The following is a 22,023-nucleotide window of genomic DNA, read 5'->3' as shown; positions in this document are numbered from 1 at the left end:
TCGCTGATGACAACTGCCTTTCTTTTCTTCCTGACAGCGCTGGTTGTGATGTGTGGGGGCAACCGACTCTCCCTAGGCAACTTCTCCAATCTGGATGGACCTTTGTCCACATCATCATTTTCCTGCCCTTCGGGTTCCAGAGTCACATTTGTACACGGGTACCTGGGAAGGTGAAATAGGCTAGGGGGTGATTCACCTGGTGCCCCAAGCAGGGGCCTGTTTCCATTCCTCCCCACTTAGGACCCCTCCATCTGCCTGATGGTGAGCAGGTAGGGGAGCCTCCGCTTCTTGTGATGTGTCCATCTGGTGCATTTGTCTCAGTGATGTCGCTCCACCAGTCTATCTCCCTCTCACAAACCTTGATAGTCCTTAACCTTTCTACATCCTCTTTCAGCTGTGTCACCAGGCTGAGCAGATCGGCCACCAGGTCGCACCTCACACAGGTGTTATCTCTGCTGCCTTCCCATAGCAGTGACCCGCTCAGGCACCCCCTGCAGCCCGTGACTTGGGCAGCTTCATGTTTACATGGGACCTCCATCTGGGCTGCCACACGCTTTCTGGTGCTGGTTTTCGGCCAAGTGGAAACCATGGCTAGTTTTCTTCTGGAAGGGTGATGACCACTCCTGAAGGCCACCTCTTTGAGCCATTACAGGGACAGCGGCCTTCCTGCACGCCCTCCCTGCACCAGCTGGCTGTTCACCACGTTCCTCGGCATTTGTACTCCCTGGGTGCTGCTGTCATACGTGTTGGGGTTTGGCTATCTTCAATACTGGCCCCACCTACACTTGAGTTAGAGCTGCTGCTCATCAGGGTCTCAAGACTTCCTGCTCTGGGGCGGGGGGCTGGGGCATCCCCTTTCTCTCTGCCCTCGCTTCTCGGTTTTGCTAGTTCAGGGAAAGCTCCCCATGGTCCTGTGGCATCATCCTCCACTGGGGAGCATGTCTTCCAGAGTAGCATGCCTCGGAGACTTGTCTAGGATTGTCTATATTCAAATTGTGAATTCTTTCTTTTTCTTTTTTTCATCTTTTAATTGACTTCTGTGTTTGTAATACTCACCTTTAGGAACACTGACAATGCATCTGGCCTCTTTTCAAACCTAGTCTAGAAGCAGCTACAGCTTCAAATGCATACCTAAGGCTAAATGAATTTCTATGAATCAATAATTAACGTGCTTTAGAAAACAAAAACAAAAACCTAAACCAAGGCAAAAAAAATTACGATAGTTCCCAAACTGTCAGATATGTTGTAGTAAAATCCATCAATGGGGGAAAAAATGAGCAAGATACGTTATCCTCCTTTCTTTCTCTGGTCTGAGAGGTTCAATCCAACCATATGAAGAATGTGTTGCTGTGGGATCTCAGACAAAGAGAGCACTGCTTGTCCAGTGAGACAAAATGGAGAGTGTGGAGGCTGGAACTAACCAAAACAAGTGATGCTCAGACATTAGGATACTTAAAAGATTCCTTTACACAAACGTTCCTTATCTTCAAGTTTGATTTCACAAGGAAGGGGCATGCACGTTTTAAGTCATGATTTTTCATTTTATTCTGCAGAAGTACTTGCATTCCTTGCTGTAATTCATGAAAGATTAAAGCCATAAGAAAAGTTAGACTATGTTAGCTACTGAACTGGTCTGTGGCCTCTGGCAGGTTGGCACATCGACCTGTTTCCTGAGTAGTGACAGTAGAGGGACACGGCCTGTGAGGTTGCACTGGGGAGGCCAAAGATAGAATCTTCCAAATTTTCATTTTGCAACATGCGCATGCTGCTTCCTGTTGAGTGTTTTGCTGTGTAGGTGTCACCAAGGCTTTTCACCAATGTGTGAACAGTTAGGTGCTTTGACAGACGGACAAAGTCAGAGAGGTGGTGATCCCAGAAGTGGTGTGCCATGAGATGCAATGAATGATACGTGCCAAGAAAGGGCATAACTGAGTAAAACCTAATACATTATTAGAAATGCATCAGAACAGGAGATCTGAGATTTTTCATGTCTACTAACATACACATTCTTTAAAAAAATGCTTATTTCTGAGTTTGTTCACCAGTTGCAGCAACTAGAGGTTTAGGAAGAGTGAAAAGCTCAGTTCCAATATGTTTATGCACAAACCAACAAGTTGCATTTAATTAAGGTGAAAATTAGGTTCTCAGTGAGAGCCTACAGTGAGTACAGACATCAGTATTTTAGGGCTTACTGGCATATGCTTATCTAAGTATTAATGTTGTTTAAAAGGCATTATAAGACTCAAACCACACCATTTTCAGATACTCAAACTACTATTTGTGTTTAGTTTTGCACACAAAACCCCAGTTCTCGTGGTAGATGAGTCCTCACACTACATTAACCAGCTTTTCTGCTTGTTGGGACAGTATGAATCAATGACATTCCTACTATGGCAAAGAGAGTTATCATTAGTAGGGATTCTTAGCTTCATAGATATGTCTGTCAAAGGTCCTGAGAAGCTGTTGTAGCCTTGTGCTGGCACAAGGTCTGCATTATGCACAGGCAGTGATAAGATCAAGGCTTGTAACAGAATCATGATTGTGGATCAGGTCTTAAAGCCCTGAGAAACAAGTAAGAAAAATATTTTTTTTTTAACAGCTAAAACTCAGTGTGTTAGAAATGTAAACCACCATATCCAATCATGACTATGGGAAAGTAAATTTGAATTGGCATTAGATTAACCAAAAGGCATTCTTGAAGATATCTTCTTGGGTTTCTCAATGTGTAAGTAGGGTGGGGACAGTAAGAGCGTGAAATCATATGAAGACATAGGCACGCCAACATATTTAAGTACAAATGTACTCTTGTTGAAAGAGAGAGGTATGCCTTGATTAAGAATTCTTACTACTTTTCTGTCCTTCTTAGGCAGGTCAACTTTTTGATCATCAGTTATGTTATTCATTATGAACAGTCTAATGAAGCCAGAATTTGGTCCTGTAAGATTAATTTTTGCAGATAGGAAAACTACGTTGTCAGTGTCACTTGATTTATTCAAAAATACGACTGAATGAGCTATAATTTATAAGGGGAACTATAATGGTCATAAAATGAAAATATTTCAGTTCAGCTTCTGCCTTTCCTGGCATGAAATAAGAAACATCTGCAGGAGTCATTAGCTCATAGCTGAACAATACATTAGCCTAAGTCAGCAGCAAAAGTAAGCAGTGGATTAACTTTGTCCTCACCAGTAGTGTCACTGGGATCAGTCTTAGTTATATTAAAATAGCAGACCCTGACCAATGTAGCATAAACAAAGTAATTAGATATATCAATCTGAATGCAAGTTGTGGCTACTTGCAAAACATCGGTGCATCCGTCACTTGCCCTCTCAAGATGGAAGAAAAGACCTGAGCACTTTCAAAGAATCAGTAATCCAAAGTTAAATAGATTATGTTTCAAGTATTGCAACTGAATATGTGAACACCCAAAACCCATGAAATAAAATTTTCCTAAAGTAAGGACTGTGAATATTAAACTAGCAGCTATGAATCTTGATACTGTTAGAACTGGGATGTGTTAAGCATTTCTTTCATGCGTCTTACAGTTAAATACAGAAAGAATTAAATTACACAGTTCTTGTCTGGCCTTGCCAAAATCAAACTTATAGCAGTACTATTAGAGAAATATCCGACCCTTGTTTGGGAAAAGAAATATTAAAACTCCAATAATCTGGTTAATCGGAATTGAATTAAAAGACTTATTTTTATATAATTTAATTTCCTACCAAAATTAATTTCATACTCTGTAACAAACAGTATTGTATCCACGTTTCTGAGATGTGTTCATTCAAAAAATAGTCCGTAGTAGGTCCACTTTCTTCTTTGAATTGGCAGCCCTAAGTCACAGACTTGTTTGTTGCCTACCATTTACTTTTCTTTGCAAATTTGCTTGTCTACTTCAGCTCTATAGGGCTGATTATCCTGTGAGACACGTGATGTTACCACATGCCTTTGGCCTGCCAGAGAAAAAAAGCTACATTTTCTGTGCTGAAGTCACATACCTTGGTGGGGCAGGTCTTCCTGGAACCTGAGGACTCTACTTGGTTCAGTGGGACAGGAGATGGGGCTTGCAGAAGCAACTTAACAAATATAGCTAGTTTGTACCTTTACAGTCTTCGCTACCATATTTAGGTGGGGAGGAGACAATTTAGCTTTATAAACGCAGAATTTTTTTAATGTCATTACTCAGCACGTGGTACATGAAACACAGTGGCAACAGTCTGTCTGGTGAGAATTGGAGCAGCAAAGAGAATGTGATTAATGGAAAACCAGAATGCAGTACAGTGAAACTTAACTTTAGTGACCTACCTGGTGAGAACAAAGTGATTAAGGGAATATAATTAAAAGGAATCAAAACGGCCTAACAAAGCAGCTGAGTAGTAGCCCAAAGGAAGGGGAGGGAACTGATTCCACAGTTCAACCAAAACCAGCAAAATTAAGTTTTGCTGATTAGTAAGTGCCATGTGTAACCTGTAGGACTATGTCACCTGTAGGACTACACGTTTCCACTCTTCGGGAGTACATAAAGTTTAGAAGAATCTGCAGAAGGGTCCTGAAACCCTGTGTCAGGGGGAAATGGTGACAGAGGATCTGAGAATACAGGTGTCATGCTTCAGGGAAAGTAGAAAGATATGCGCTGTTTAAAGGAATGGGTAAACACAATCAAGCCACACTTACAAACGAAACAGTGCATTTGGTAGCTGATTTGAGCATTTTCCAAAGAACTGAACACATTCATAGCACTTGGGAGTTTTTGGTGTGGTTTTTTTTTAATATATATATATATTTTATTTATTTTAATATATGTGCACTGTAACATTTTTAACAAGCATTCAGGGCCCATTATTTACAAGCTTCCAACTTGAATAGAATTGTATTGCTGATTGGCTGTGAGGATTCATCAACATTAGGACCAAAACAGACTATTACGAAACACAGGATGACCTCCTGTAAGTCATGGTGTGTCATCGCACCCAAATATTGCTGCATGAAGCCCAAAGAGTCAGACTAGAGGTCTGCATTTCTCAGGAATCTTACAAATGTGAGGTACACAGAAGGGGTGATTTTAAAGTAGGCAATTTGATGAGGTGGGATAAGTCCAGCTGACCTAGTTGGCAGCCTCTGCTCTAAAAGTAGGTGGAAAATGCCATTTTTTTAAATGATGTATATTTCAGGGTATTTTTTTCCTGACCATTTACTTGACTACCACTCTGGTACATTATACGGTTACACCTTCATCTAATAGAAACATCACTTTATGTTTCGATGTGAACGTCTCCAATTTACTGAACTTTATCATCTTTGTAAGTATGTGTTTAAAAAGAAAAGCAAAAAGCTTTTCAGGATCTGGTTTATTTTCTCTATGTAAATAGTGCTCAGGTGCTTCTCCGTTTATGTTTCCACCACCTGAGTAATGGAACTCTCTAACCCTTATTTTCATTTTTGCTAGTGTTTCTTGTTCTGATATTTCTGAGGTGTTCATTGTATCTTTCTTTGGTATTTTCAAGTCTGCTGAAATGTAGACACAAGAATGGGATAGCTTGATCCAAATTTGTTTTAGCAGCATCATAAGATAAGATAAACAGCAAACTAATTTTAAGGGATTTTTTCTGAGGGTTTGTTGTGTCTCCATACCAGGAATCTTAACTGTAATATTTACTCCTAGTATTGAAAAAGAATGGGTGTGATGACAGAAAATGGACTGTATGAACACAGCAATTCTTTGATCAGTGGGTAAATATAGATTGCTGATGAGAAAGCCATCAGGAGCAAGAAAAGATATAAGTCTGGCATTCAGTCGTAGAGCAGCATCATTGTCATGTAGGCAGCTGGGCACGGCAAGCTGTACTTTGGACTGTACAAGATCAACAGCAGTCCCAGCTTCAAAGAGGATGGGAGTGTGGTTGTGTGCATTTGAAGGAAGTGTGAGGTGGTGTAATTCAATGTGATGTGTGCCCAGAGAGAAGCTGAATATAGAAATAAAGTTTCCCATAAATATTTCAAGAGTAATGTTGATGAACGAAAGGATGAGCAGTATGAAACCCTGTAGAATTTCGAAATACACCAGAACAGATCAGCAGCTTAGTGTCAGGGATAAACTGTTGGTTCTGCTTTTACCCTGGAAAACTGCAGAAGTTATTTAAAAATGGATATTAGTACTGGCTGCTATGCAACATAGTGTGTCCTGAACAAAACTGGATGAGAATTGGTAAGTTCTGGAAGCTGGATGAGACATGATAAGTTCTTCTGGATTGTTCTGACCATCCTCAACACATTTTTGGAAGGTGTTCTTGAACACGGACTCTCTGTGGTCCGGATGTATCCTTGGTTAGCATAATACCAAGTACCACTGGCATTATAGAGATTGCATTCTTACTGAAAAGATATAAGAGCAAGGTATGATAATGATATGAGGTGGTGGCACCCTGTAAATGTAATTTTATTGCAGAACAGCAGCAGATAACAAGCTCGTACTTGCAAGAGGTGATGCAGACCACAGGACATGTGTGGGAATATCCTTTTGAAAGGCTTATGAGAACCTTATTCACCTCCAATTTGGAGCAGGAGAGCTGGAAAAAGTTTAATATAGGAACAACCTAAAGGATTAGTGTCACTAGTATCATAGGTTGGAAACAATTCCCCAAACCACAGTAGTAATACAAAAGATCTGGGACACTTATTCATGGAAGATCATACTTGAAGATGTACACAGCACACAGAAAAAATGAAACAAAGAAGTTTATATCCAGTAAAAAAATCTAATTGGTTTGCAAGATGTCTATCAGGAGAAAGTAATTTGGACTTTCAGTTAAAGAAAGAGCAACATCCCTCTTGTCACTTGTAGAACAAACAGTACAGAAAACAGACATGAAGTACCCTTTAAAGGCTTCACTGTGACTAAGAAAGCAAAAAGACTTTTAAAAGATGAAGGAGAGGAAACATGGACAGAAAATGTTTTTGTTTGCTTGTTTTCAGTTTACTGGTTCAATTTTTATGGATAACATGTATTTACCATTAACAATTTCTTTAGTGTTATTAGGAAGCAAACAACATCTGCCATTCTTTAGTTTTTACCAAGTCGCTCAATCCACCAAAGTGACAGTCACTTTTTAAGTTGCCTGATAAATCAGGGATAAGACTATCTGAAGGAAAAGAAAGCTCATTGAATTGAGCTGTCATCTCCCCTAAGGAGCACAGAAGCTTCTGCCAGTGTAAGAAGGAGCGGGGAAAAAAAACCCACCTTAACCCTTTCTCCTGTGACCTGTTTGACTGCCTTGATGTGCAGCAGCCAAGCACAGACATGCAACTATTAACCTTCCCCAGACTTGTGAGGCCACTGGTGGACTGAAGGCTGAAGATCTTTACAGTATAATATGTTTTGAGAAACAGCTAGAACCTCATTAAGCTTCTCACTTATTGAGGTGTGCATTTGTCATGGCAAAATGGTAGCAAAATTTATATGATCACTTTTTGCTGGGAAAACTTGACCTAATTACAGAGGAATTAATTATCCTGGGATTGTAAGCTTAGATTTTGTCCTGGCTAGACTGAACTCCAGTGATGTCAGTGGAGTTTCCATCTGCCTTACATAGGTCTGAATTGTGCCTTAGTGTTGTGAGAGTCCATTTAAAAAATTCTCAAACGGCAAGAAAGTACAGTAAAGGAAGCATAGCCAGTGGAAAGTAATATAAATGTGTATTTGATTGATTTATTCCAGTTTAGAAGAAGACAATAAATTCACTCAGTCACTTTTACATTTATAAAGTGGATCTTATGTAAAAACCTTTGTGTGGTGCAAAGAATCAATATAAGTGAAGGAAATTCAGTCAAATATTGGCTGTTTCAATTTAGTCATTGACTGCAGATAGCAATCAGAAATTTTGGTCTGTCAGCCTGCAGCAGGAGGGCACACAAGTATGTATATATATGTGTGTGTGTGTGTATTTGTTTTACATATATAGCGTGTCACTGTGTTCTTTTAATGCAGAGTCACGGCTGAAATTCACTAGGCTAAAACATGGAACATTTAGGAAGTAGAAAAATTTGCTGACCAGATGAATATTTCATGACTATTTTTTATGTCTGTTTCTTGAATATATCTTGTATTTAGTCATAATAATCTTTGATGTAGAAAGCCCTTGCAGAATGCTGTACATAGTAATTAACATAGACTTTAAAATATATGGCTTAATTTAAAATTTGATATTGTAGTGAACTTCCTTAAGGGCAGTATTTTCTGTTCAGTGAAGTCATCATAAAATTCCTGGTGAAAAAAAAAAAAAAAAACAACCACGTTTTGGAGGGGAAAAAAGTTAATTTTGTTTGACAGAATATTGTAGGATTAATTTTTGTATTTCAGTTAATTCAGTGGAGTTATTTCAAGTTTAATTTGTTGTTGGATAGTGGTATTAGATACAGTTTTGTGTTAATGTTAATAATGCTGTATAAAGTTGGGCAATTGAAAATGCAATAAAACTGCACCTGTTAGCATTATAGGCGTTTAGATCTTTAAACCTGAACTTTTTTTTTTTTCATGAATATTAACTGGAAAATGCCACGGGGCCCATGCAAATTATTTATGAATGTGAGTTAAATTCAGAAGTTGGTTTGTTTTTTTTTTTACTTTAAAAACTGTTGCATATGTCATTGACCTAAAAACTAAGAGGAACAGGTTTAACCTAAAAACTTGGAAAATTATTCCTGAGAATATATTAATGAATTTCATTTTTATTTTTGTGAGGCATTTATTGATGTCTAATTTCAATTTTTTTCAAAAATACTCAAAGTGTTTTAAAATTGTTGGACTTTTATTTTGTCTCCTAAAAGGGTTGAAATTAAGGTGAAGTATTTCGCTACAAGCATAGAAGTTTTAGGGTTGACCTAAACATAAAGTTTTTCACTTCTACTTAATACCTGCTAATTTTTTTTTCCAATTAGGTAGGGAAAAACAAAAGGTAGGTAGCCAACAAAAGATTAATCTTCAGGTTCTGTCCTGAAGAAAGCAATTAATGATGTAGAAGACAAGCTAGTAATTTCTTGTTCCTTACTGCACTTAACTATAATGAGAATCAATCGTGTTCCAGGCAAGGTCTTCTCAGTAGTTCTTTTAAGTTAAGTATGTAAGTATCTGCCTGTCATTTTCCCAGAACTCCAGAAATATACACTTAGAGCATTTAGATGTATTTACCTTCAACATTAGAGATGAAGACTATGGAAGCAATAGGGATTTTGTCCGTCACTGTCATTGTAATTAGTCCTTTAAATGTAATGTATTTCAATAATGGTACTATGACAGCCAAGATGTCATAAAATGTATGTTAGATCTTTATGTAAAGAGATTGAAAAGTGGCAAATACTTACAGGAAGAAAGTTGAGGAACTGCAGAAATATATTTTGTTTCACTCTCATTGCACAGCCCTTCATTAATTGTTCTTTAGACACAATGTGATTCATAGAATCACAGCAGGACTGAGGTACGGAGCGACCTCTTGGATTCTGTGGTCCAGCTGCCCCCGCTCAAGCAGAGCCACCTAGAGCTGGGTGCCCAGGCCCATGTAAAGATGCCTTTTGGGTATCTCCAAGGAGGGAGCCTCCACAGCCTCTCTGGTCCTATAATAACATACAAAAATCTTACATACTGTCCAGCGTCTGGAATCCAGTGGTGAGCACTTTGACATCCCAAACAAAAGTGATGCATCAGCAGATAAGAGGTAAAGTTATGGTTCTTGCACTCAGTGATTCAGAGCACCATACAGCTTTCTCTGCTTATCCTGTATTTCTTTTTATGCCTTTTTATGAAGAACACAAGGCATTACTGAATCCAGAAGCAAGGATAAAAGTACTGCTTTACATTATTCTGACCTGAACCAACCAGGTAAAAAACATTTGCAACATCTCAAGTGCTGAGGAGAACAGATTATATGAAGAGCAACCCGTGCTTCTGTGATGGGCTGCAACGGTGTGCAGTGGAGATGCGAGTCTGTGGAAGTGCTCTAGCCTCCATCAAACACCTGCTGAAAGGGAGTAACGGCAAGGAGAGGTTTTGCCATCTGTTTGCAGCACCAAAGAGGGAAAAACAAAAGGAGTGAAGGACAGATTTTTAACACAGCTTGCCAGAGCCCAACAGCTCTTATTTCTCACAATGGGACATGCTGGTTGGGATTGCTTTTGAAATGCAGCTGCTGGAAAGGGGTGCTAGAGCATCCTCTGAAGATGCGGACCTCTTCTTCTGGCAGAAGGTGCAGGCAAAATGAATAAATCTGCGCTGAGGAATGTGTGGAAAAGTAGGGGTGAGATGGGTTTCGTCAGATCCATACACTTGGGATGAGAAAAATCTTTAAAGCCACCCCCACCCCCCCACCCCCCAAAAAAACCCCCAAAACACTACCAAAAACCAACACCTCAAAATCGATAGGCCTTACTCCTACTAGTAATAAAAATTGAAAGGTGTGGAGGAGCACCAGTGTGCTGACTGATGGCTGCTGTGAAAATGCTTCTTACAGGGGTGAAGTCAGAGAGGCTGATAAACTTTTGACTTCAAGCAGCTTTATTCATTAAGATAAAAGAAAAGTCAATGTAAATTATCTTCACTTGGTTGTGAGAAAAATACTTGAGTACTCAGCTTCTATTATTTTCTGAAAAATTAAGAATGGTGTATAGCTGACAAATTAAGGGGGGAAATGTAGCATTTTTAAGCAGAATAAAGAAACCTCACACCAGGTCTATTTCTTTACCTCATGTCATAGTGTTCTCTCTTGCCTCTTTGCATATAGCAAAGCCACATCAGTGTCAGCAAGAGAGAGAAATAATCTGTTTTTACACTTACGTTTAAGCATATTTCTCTTTTGGCATTTCTGTTTATTGAAATACAGTAGCCTGCAAAGAACTTTGCATGCTTAGTAAAACCAGTCTAGGGCACAGCAAGTTGTACAAACTGCCTCAGGTTTAATGTAAGCTTCTTTGTCACTCATATTTTAGGGCAGAACAACGTGCTAGGTGTGTAAAGGTCCAGGTGCAGTATGGCTTCTGCAGATATCCTTAGAGAAACAGGTATTTTCCATGAGTCATTGTTGCTGTTTATAACATATATATGTGGTAATACATCTAGATGAGGGCAGTGTTTTATTGGACGTTATTGTCACTGTTTTGCCACAGTCTACATCACACATATTTTTCACCATGTTATTTTCAGTATTAAAAAAACAATGGATTCGAATTTATTTATTGTATAGATTTGAGTTGTAGTGAAGTTAAATATAAATCTAATATTAGCTGCAAAATTAGTAGTGTCTTCTTTTGTTTCTGTTGAATCAGAAAAGCTAGAGGTGAATACTGGTACGTCAACCATTCCTTAAGCAGTATGTTCCAGTCTCCAAAATTTACCTGGCAATCAGAATATTTACTCTTTTAAAAATATCTGCTTTGCCTTTCTTGCACCTAGTGCAAGTCTTCTCTTTCCTATACTTATATTCATGCTGTGTAGCTTTATTGCAGGGTATTTCCTGTTCCTTATTCCTGAAGTTACTTAAAAACAATTAAAAACACGTACTGCACCAAAGTGATGTCTTCCTGCATGGGACTCCTCTTAACACCACATCCTTGATTTTAGCTGCCATCTGCTCCTTTGAATTCTCCTCGTGGCATGTTATACAATTTACAGTTCAAATTTTCTGTGTTGAAGATTGTTTGCATGGAAATTATCTCAGTAAAGCAGTATGCTGACCCTCGGTCATGCTGAAAAGAGTACTACAAATTTGGATTTAAAAAATAAAAAAGTTAATTCTTCTGTAGCGTTTAAGAACCAAGCAAGGCAAGAGAAGTATATGCCCCAAGTCCTAGGCAGCTTTGTTCAATATATTGTAGAGTATTTTCTATGAAACAGTTACTTTTGAATACTTTTCGTTTTGTCTTGTTGCAATCTGAAGACTTTTCATATGTTGATAAAATTGTTCTCTGTTGGTTTATACAGCTTCATTCCCCAGAAAGGATGGCAGTATGAACTTTGTAACTGGCATATTAGCAAATTTGTCAAAACCCACAAAGTATTTGGGAAAGCACTGAAAACTGCAGGATACGTACTTGTCCTGAAATGTTAGGGTTTTAAAGTTACTGGGTTTTCCTGTGTGTTTTTTGAACTTCCTACTATCTATTTCCATGGGGCAAACTGGTCAGTCTGAAGGTAATTTGCTACCAGCAGACTGGTTGGTTGAGGTTAGTCTGGGTTAAGAAATAGCATAGTGTCACAACAAGTTCATGCATTGAAGGTAGTATCTGGTGTTACAGGACCGTGTAGAGTTGCGGTTTATTTGTCCTAACTGCTATTTTCTCTTTGAGTACACTTGGTTTTGTTCATACAAGTGCTAGGATATTTTCTGATTACATTCTCTGTTCTTTTGGAACACGTACATCTTCTCAAAACTGCATATGGCAGCATGTGTGTGTGTGTGTGTATATTCAAAACTGTGTGATATTTCAAGTCATGGCAGATTACTCCTGGTTTCAGAATTATGGCTTTAAGTACTGTTGTGCATTTGGCAGCACTTGAAACCTTGGCAAGAACTGCAGCTGACTAAGAACTGAATAATTGTTTTAAAACTAATTCTTTTTCTGCTGCTTTCCTTAAGAAGAACATCCTGCCAGATACTAGGCTCAGTGGGTACTCCATTGGCTGCTTTGTTCTACAGAGTTGTAAATGTGAAGGTACTAACCACAAAAATAATTATCTAATCTGCAAAATTTTACCTAAATAAATCTTTTATTTCATATTTAAACATGTACTCATTCAGCACCAAACCCTGATACTTAGAAAAAAAGGAAGATTAGTGAGAATTAATTAGCCACCTTTACTGGCATTTCTAACGTCATTTTAAGACATCTAAGACATAGACCTGATTTTTTTCTCAGATACCTTTTTGTTAGAAATTTATTTATTGAAATAAAATAATGAAGAGAAGAAAGAATAAGTTTTTCTTTAAAGTAGGCTTTAAGTGGATGTAAACCTATGAAGAGTGATAGGTTTCCTCTGTTGAGTGCCACGGACATTTCTAGGTTTTCTTAATTAATGACTTTGTTTTTCATTTAGCATCTGTCATCCAAGCAGGGTTTTATCCATTCATAGTGTCTCCCTTCTTGTTTTTATTTTGTTTCAAGAGTAGCTGCAAACACAACTCAGCCAGCTGAAGCTAGAAGGCGGCAATGCTGTTCCCAAGGGCGTGTGAATGGTGAAGGGTGTGCTGGTGTCCCAGTACTACAGTTACAATTAACACAGACCAACAGAACAAACTCAACCTCACTATAAAACTGCAAGATAAAAACCTCTTACTCATACTAACAGGTATATCTTTGACCAACTGGCGTTAATGGTGTGTTTTCCAGATTTGTTGTGCATTTTCTGGATTTATCAGCTTCACGCATCTTGAAAACAATCTGTTTTTCTTAGGGTTTGCTCCTCCTCTTATATACCTATGGGGGTGAAAATTATTTGTATCAATTGTTGCAGTAGCAGCCAGTTGAGATGTTGAGTTACTTGTTATGAGTTGGGGAGATAGCATTACTCATCTGAGCCGTGGCATGGAGGTGTCTAGCACATTTAAGCTGACAACCCGAGACAGAGCCGGGTTGTGTGCAAGGGCAGCTTTGGTGGACGCACAGCTTGTTTCACACCTTTGCTTGACCATGGGTCACCTCATCAGTCACGCCAATACTGCCCACAGGGCCATGCTGAGAACCAAAGATTGAGCCACTTCACGAAGAAAGGCACTGAAGCCTGTAAATGGGGAGCACATGAAGAGACAGAATTCTTAAGCATGTACTGTCAACAAAACATCTGTAAGATCAAAATCACATTCCTAATGACTGATGTGGAGTTTTTTGGCAAGTCAGTCTTAACAGTGCACAGGTCCTCTGAGATCATGAGATCTGATGCTAAGTAGAATGTCATTTATTTTTGACGTTGCAATTCAGCAAATGTTATTTGCTCTTGAATCTTGCTCTTCACAGGGGGTTCATTTGATTAATTTTGTAGAGCTCTTGCGTAGCATTTTCCATAGAGATAATGTCGTATATCTCCGTTTATTCTTTTATATATGAGCATATATTTTATTTGAATGTTATAGGCAAACGTATTTCACATTAATATAAAATTAACACAAGCCTTAATGTAAACACAAAACTAATGTAATGTGTCATAATATATAACATACTATAGCACACTGTTACACTGAATCTGCCTCCCTCAAGTTACCTTACTTCAAAGTTCAGATTTTTCCCAGACCTGTCAAGGTTTCTACCTTTGTAACAGAAATAATCAGAAATCCAGAATAGGTATTGAGATACTCCAAGCATTGCATTCTTACATTATTTCTCTTAAGCTCATATACGTTGGACAATATGTATCCTGGTATATGCTTTCCAAATCTGCCCGTGTCTTGGGTTTTTTTTCCCTACTGATGTCATGCAGTATTATTAATTTCTAAGGAAAGTGTGATTAAGTTTTCCGAAGTGAACACTGTATTTTCTCTAAGAAGACAAAAAATAATGTTTGTGCTGCCATGTATCTTAAAATATTTTTTCAGTGATGCATTAAAAAGGAAGAAAAATGTTCTTGAAACTGAATTTTAAAGCTGCGGAGTAGTTTACTGTTTAAGGTCATGCAGTGCTGTTATCAGACCATGACTTGGGGGTGTTCATGACTGTTTGGAGGGGCAGAAGGGGGGAGTTGTCAAATACCTGTCTCCTCTGTGCAAGTCTCATTGCTCAGGAGTCAGAAGGAGAAAGCCAGGCTGATGGTGGCCCAGCAGCTTGTGCCAGCTCAGTTGAGCAAAGCAGGTCCAGCTTACTCCCTCTCCACCCCTCCGAAATAAGTAAGAAGAGTAAATTACGGGTAATTACTATGGAAATGAGTCACTGTATAAGTAGATTTTTAAAATAACTTCAAGTTTTAGATCACTGCTGATGGAAAAAACCAGTGTTCTGTACGAATGTTTTGGTGTAGTAATTTAGTGCATTTACTTATCAAGTGGAAAGAAAAGTGCTGACATTGCATTTGAGTTAATATAAAGCAAAAATAGTGTATTCTTTCAGTATTCAATAGCTTACTGGAGGCTGTTTTTTTAAACATGGCTTATCAAGCTATGGGGGGTGTGAAAGAGGTCATGGCATATATAGCAAGAGATTAAGTTAATTTGACTTTTTTTTACAATGTGTGCATGAAGTACAAACAAGTTCATAACTGCATTTTCCTACCTATTTTTAATATTCATCTTTAATTTTGTCTAAGGATAAGAAACACAGTACTGACAAGTAGAACTAGGTCTTTTGCATTTTACAAAAGCAATTCTCATAACTGTAGTCTTAACTCAGACCAAAAATGAGCAGTTTATTTCTAAGAAAGCCCAAACCACCAATCAAATAGTCAAAAGTAATTAAATAAACAGAAAAATAATGTTAATGGCATAGCTCTCTTGGCATCTGAATGATTTATTTTATCTGGGACTCAGCTATCCTATTTTATTTAGATGTATACCTAAGTGCAGAGTGGTCCCACTGAAACGACCATCAGAGTAATAACAGAATCCAGTTTTGAATTGCTGATGCTGGTATTCATCCTGATAATTAACCCTAAGAATATTATTCAAATAGCAGTCTGAAAAAAATTTGTTACCGGAATTCTAAGTAACTTTCATGTTCTGTTCTGGTTTTGTAGTCCTCTGCCTCTGGTACCTTGAGAAATTACAACATGCTTGATTTACTTAGTTTGTAGTTTATTTACTTCTGATTCTGTTGTTCTGAAAATGTAAATAGTTTCTTTTTCTTGGAATCAGCTGTCATGCTGTTATGGAACTAATGATGTGTCTGACTAGTTCAATTTAAAAACAAGAGGTTGGTGTTTTCCCTTCTTTCTTTCATTGTCTTGAAATCCTTTACTCTTACAAACATATTTCACTTACAATTCAGCAATTATACAGTAAAAGAACAGGTTAGTGTAAAATTTGAAGCCTTGTTGTGATCCTGACCTATATACACCTCAAAACACGTCTAAACACTAAATGAGGAGTTAACAAAAGGGATTGGTAAGCCTATTAAGTACCCTGTTTGGGCCATTTTAGATCCTGCATTTCACAGTGTACTTTTCTTGTAATGTAGTTGTCCTAAGTGTGTATCTGAACAGCAAGGTATATACATAGAAATCACCCATTTACCTCAGGAACCGTCAGTTAGAGAGAAGGTGGTTGGCTGGTGCTTCAGACAGTAATTCAATATTTTCTATTGATTAGATTTGACAGCCCCCCAAAGGACACCATGTTACTCTGCAATTAGAAATAGCGTGTGTCCAGCATTAATTGTCACAAACAGTTGCATATAGACTACTGTACTGAATCAACTAAGGTGTATAATTGGTCTCAAATACAGTTGGAGTCTGTTAGCCAGGTGTTCGCTATACCTGACAAAATTTCACTAAAATAGGAAAGATCCTCCTGCCCCTTTACTAATTTCTTCAACCAGAATACATGGAGTGATACTGAAGGTAAAGCAGCCCATTTACCAAGCATTGCACTGACCTTTGAGAAAATGTTTGAAATCTTTATCTACGCCAAGTGCAAGCTCTGAAGCCTTCAGGATGAACTGGTGTTTGCCATAGCTGTAGGAGCGTTGTTTGTGTAGAACTGATTCTGCAAGAAATCAAACAGAAGGAGCTTCCTTTTCAACTGATAGAGAGACTCCTTAAAAGAAAAACAAAAATAGAAGTATGGACACCTGTGTTTAGCATCTTAACAGGGTCTCTGTATCACATTTGTGGAGAGTCCTTTCAAACTGCTGGGTGCTTTTACAGTGTCCAAGTAAGAAACACTTGAGTGCTGCTTTTTCTGTCATTGAAAACTGTCCCAGACTGTGAGAAGACCATTTTTATGATGCATATGTATATAAAACATACCAGCTGCAAGGAGGGAAAGAACTAGGTCACTGATGTACTTTTAAAATACAGTTTTACTGTGAATAAGTCTTTTTTTTTTTTTTTTTTAAATGTATTGGTAGTAGATAGTCTACAGTCAAAGGTGCTTTCTGATGATAACTTAAGGCAATTTAATGGTTATCTACCACCAAAAGGGAAAGGTTCTAGTATGAAGATACGGATTTTTATTGCTTTCCTCAGACAATAAACATCTGGAATGGAGACACCAATGGACAACTGCCGCCCCCAACCCCAACAGAAAACTAAAGCCAAACCCCAAAACTGCAATTTTTGCTCCCAAAGTACTTAGTTGGAAAGAAACTGAAGGGAGCAGAAGGAGGGTGGAGGATGGAGAGATGGAAAAAAGGTGTGAACCAAACCTCTCACTAACTGCTAACGAGCAGCTGGCTTATCTGTGTCATCAGACAACAGCCTTAGCTAACCCAGTAACTGGGTCCTGCGGTCCTTGTTTTGAAGACTTTAGATCAAGAGCAGTGTCTTTGTAGTGCGGCAGCAGCTAGCTCTGGCAGTACATTTGGCTGCAGAGAAGCTGACTGAAACTTCTGTTGAGCATTGCTGTTGCAGTATTGGGCATATCCTACTAGCTAAATTAAGAGGGAAAGTTTAAGAGTGCAATGTATAAATATAAGCTAAGATATTAATTAATTTTAACTCGGTTCTCTAAGATGAAGCATCTGTTTCTCAAGTTGATCAAACTATTTAAAGTTTTTCATGATATCTTATTGCTCATATATTAAGAAAATGTAAATAATGTAACAATTAGCTCTATATGCATTTCTTCATCTGTATTTTTTTCTCTCTCCCTTCTTCTTCTCCATTCCCTTCCTTTTCCCTTTCTCCTTCCCTGTCCCTGCCTCCCCCTCACCCCTGCCACCCTTTTGCACAGCCTCAGTTGAAGAGGAACCAACTTCAGCAGGTACAAATAATTTACAGTTACATCTGCATCACGGTAACCTTTTCTTGAGAGCTACCTTTATTAAAAATAATTTTGACCAGGTTTATTTTGTGTATAGCACATGATACATAGCCATATCGGGGTTGGATTCTTTTCTCTTCTGTCCACTCCCCTTCCTTCTCTCTCTTTTTTTTTTTTCTTTTCAGTTTATAGTCAGTAGGAGATACAGTCCTCCAGCAGTAGTTCAAAATCTTCTCTGCCACATATATTCCTTTTTGCTTCTTCCTTCATTAAGCTGCCACATTGGGCTTCACACAACAAACTAGGTCAAAAGCAGTCAGTGTTTATCTGGGCTTTTTATCTGTCATTATGCTGGGGAAGCTCAGTCATCTGAGTGACCCCCAAAACTGGCACCCTTAAAGACAGCACAGCCTGGGAGCAAGCAGTGAAGGAAGGGAAGGAGGTGCAGAAGCACCCTGATCAAAGAAAATGTTCTACAAACTATGGCCTGGATATCTGCTCAGTGAGCTTTTATTTCCATTGACAGGCTGCCAAGTAGTGAGAACAGTTAGCAATGCAGTCATAAAAATTAGTTTAGGAGCTCCCCAAGAGACACGAACACGTAGTGTTTATTCTATTGCAAAGATTAACTATTTCTAATTAATTGGCAATCCATTATCTTGGGAGTATTTAAAGAAAAAGAAGACAGTGTACAAAAGAGGAATGCCACTAAACAGCTTAACGTGTTTGAAATGGCACTGAGTTGTATAAACTCAGTGAGCTAAAACATCAAATAACTAGGGAGTCATTTTATAGTGGCTTGTTAAAAGAAGTAAACGTCTCCAGAGGACCAAAAGAGAAAAGGTAAGGAAAGTGAATGAAGAAAGGAGGATGGCAAGGAAGGACTGAACAGTTTACAATGCTAACTGACAACTTGAGAGCAATATAAGTAATTAGAGTACAGTGTAGAATAATAAATGAAAGGACAGAGAACAAAGCCAAGAGTAGAATGTTAGAGAGGGAGAGTAGTTAAGACTAGCACTGAATAGAGAAAGAAGCAAAAGGGACCTTTTAATGTGAAGATAGTAGTGGAATGGACAGAAGGCATGACTGAGATGAGAAAAAACACAGCAAAACAGAGAAAGGAAGAAAGAACTGTAGAGTACTAAGACACCCCTGAGGAGTATAATAATTATTAAGCATCAGCCTTCAACTATCTGTTTCTTGAGAGATCTGTCAGTCTTAAAGTTTTCATGGAAAATATCTTAATAGAAACCTACTGCAGCTGTTCAATAGAAGTGTCAGATACAGAAGGAGATTTTTTTACATAGGAAAGAAAAAAAAGCACTCCTTTTTCCTTTTATGGAGTTGGTTTCTGTATGCACGTTTTGTAGGGATAGTTTAGAGGCACATATGAACACACCGTGGCAATGTTCAAGGGAATCTTGCTGTGGTTGTGCATTGTAAAACCGTCATTCCTGTTATGACCAGTGGAGTGTCTCATGAAGATATGGCCTCCTTCTGCGTTTGGAACATCTCTGGCGCTTTTGTGACAGCCTGTTAACTGTGAGCTGGCCAAGCTAACCAGATACATCAGCTGGAAATGGGTGGAAGGAGAAAAGCGGAATTTATTAAGACAGCCACAGGGCTCCACTACAGATCTTGGTTACTTGCCAGCTGGAAATTTCCATAGTTTCACAAAAGCCTACAGATTCTATATTCAGTTCCTCAGGAGCCCTTGCCTTTTGGGGTGCCAGATGACATTGTTTGTTTACTTTGCATTTGTTTAAATGAATTGTTTTTAATCACTTCTGACTGCTTTGTTTCATTCTGCCGCAGTATCACTGCTTTGTTTACTTCTCCACATAATTCTTGTGTTCAACAAAGCTCAGCCAGTAATTTACAATGAATGTCTTTGAGCATTGCTCCATCACAGAATGTTCCTAAATGTTTATGATTTCCTTGAATTGACCCATTATCTATAACATTATTTACACCAGTATTTTTTCAAATATTTTCCCCCAATACTTGATCAGATATGTTTCAAACTCAAATCAGTTACTTGTGGTCAGCTGAATGAGCTGCACCTAATTTTTAGCTGTTATTTTTATTGTTATAAACTAGTTCTCAGTCCTTCTGGGTTTATTGGCATCTAAAAATGTGCCACAATTATTTATGCGGTAATAGCTGTACCAGTGTAACTTTCTGGATAAAAACTCTTAATGGAAGGACTGATGACCTTTTCCTGTTAGTTATTTCATGAAAGGATGCTGTTCTCTGTAAGACTATACATGTGGGAGTTGCACTGGTACAGCAATGCAGATAGATATTTCCACACAGACAAATCAACAACTAGAAATACACAAACGTACAGCACCAGAATGTTTTTGTTCTTTGATTTGGACAGATGAACAAATGCCTCTAGCATAAATGGTACACAGAAGATTAAGAGACAAAACACATATTTGTAAACATTTGTACAAATAAATCTCAACTGCTCAACTGAAATTATGTTACAAGGGAACATGACTAAATATCTGCAGGAGTAAGTGAAATAATGCTTTCTGTTATTTAGTCTGGTTCTAGGACATTGGCACTTCATGATTAGATTTTTCAGCAATTATTTTTGAAGCAATTATTTTCTTGGGAAAATTTTGATTAGTCTGAAGCTTTTTGCAGGAATTAATTTGACTAAACTTCTCTGAGCACAGAATGAATTTTTTTCCCTACTCAAATGAAAAAATTCCACATTTGGGAAAACAATTATAGTCTCTGCCTTGAATAGAAAACTTTGGATCTTAAACTCTTCTGCTAGGTATTAATACAGTATAACCCAACTCTACATTTGCATGAAATGTGGCTGTGATCAAAATAAGCTGTATTTAAGTGTTGATACTGTTTGTTAGAAATTCCGTAAGATGAAACAATAATTTTCTGCACAGATGTACATAGCTTGTTTTGGATCTTCCTCAGCAAAGCAATGAAGTATGTAGCTGAATAGTCAATGTATAGTAGACTTGTTTTTGTGAGCATGTGTTTAAGCATCTGCTTGCTCAGTTGGAACTTAAATTAGGTACAGTGAAAGTGCAGCCTAGAATCACAATATAAATTTTAACAATATAGCACACTATCTTGCTCCTGAGGGAATCAAAATAAAACCCAGAATGTCGCATTAAGATCAGGAAAAAAGTTCTAAATTTAGTGATGAAGGGCATGCATATAAAAATGAAGTTATTTTTAAACCTTTATTTTAAAGATATTCCTTGTTTGAGCTTTTCCAGAGGAAGATCTGTGAATAAAGTGCAGTCGTTCTTTACATAACAGTAATTTAAATCTCTAAAATCTAATAAGCAATACAAACTTTTCAGGTGCTTCATAATGTAGAGTTTCTATTGGTTTTCTTTTAAGATATGACCAGATGTTGTTTTGAAGGTAACAGATTAGTCCATTCTTATGGGATTGTTCTAATACAGCTTATTTCTCAGATTGTATTGACATTTTCAAAGCTGTGTGTCCTGCTTAAAGCAGACACCTCTTTAGAGCAGGAAGGCAGTCATGTAGTTTGCAAGACGCAAGGGTGCTGAGAAATAAACAGAAACTGTATCCAAAGCTTCACTTCAGTCACCTAGAGCCTTTAGTGGTAATTTCAGTCAAATGTATAGGCAGTAAGCAAGTTTTATCAGCTACCAGATTTTGCTTTTTTCCAAAAAAAAAAAAAAACAAACCCCCAACAAAAAAACCACCACAAAAAAACCCCCACCAAGTTTCTGCCAGTTCGTGATGTTTATCTTAGTGGAGTGTAATTAACCTCCTGATTCTAGGGCTGATCTATTAGCACTGGGAAGGAGGTATATATGTGCCAGCTGCGAGGCCCAGAAGTCGTCACTTAGCATTCAAAATCGTTACAAGTACTTTATGATTGTCTTCTAAACCCTCTTGAGATGAGAGTCTGCATTTAGTGTAACAGATGCAGGGGAGAAAAGATGAGAATATTATCTGGAGGGGAACACGGTATTTTTCCAAACCGTACCTTTACTTACTAAAGAATATGAGGTAGGATAAATTGCAGCTATTACATTAATGTTATGAAGATTATAAACATTATATAAATATTATAAACTTTAAGTTGACTTCCTATTGGGATCAAAACTAGAAT

General features: G+C 38.0%; 1 protein-coding gene across 1 annotated transcript in view; it reads left to right on the top strand.

Moving 5' to 3' along the window:
* EDIL3 (EGF like repeats and discoidin domains 3) overlaps positions 1-22,023 on the top strand; it is a 267,679-nt gene that overhangs the window by 84,262 nt on the left and 161,394 nt on the right. The window contains exon 3 of the mRNA XM_037373731.1: positions 17,859-17,888. Within this exon, the coding sequence (XP_037229628.1) occupies positions 17,859-17,888 (30 nt within the window). The remainder of the gene's footprint in view (positions 1-17,858; positions 17,889-22,023) is intronic.

The sequence above is a fragment of the Falco rusticolus genome, chromosome Z (assembly GCF_015220075.1).
Source record: "Falco rusticolus isolate bFalRus1 chromosome Z, bFalRus1.pri, whole genome shotgun sequence".
Lineage (NCBI taxonomy): Eukaryota > Metazoa > Chordata > Aves > Falconiformes > Falconidae > Falco > Falco rusticolus.
The sequence above is the reverse complement of the archived record's forward strand: the minus strand, read 5'-3'. Positions and strand labels throughout refer to the sequence as shown.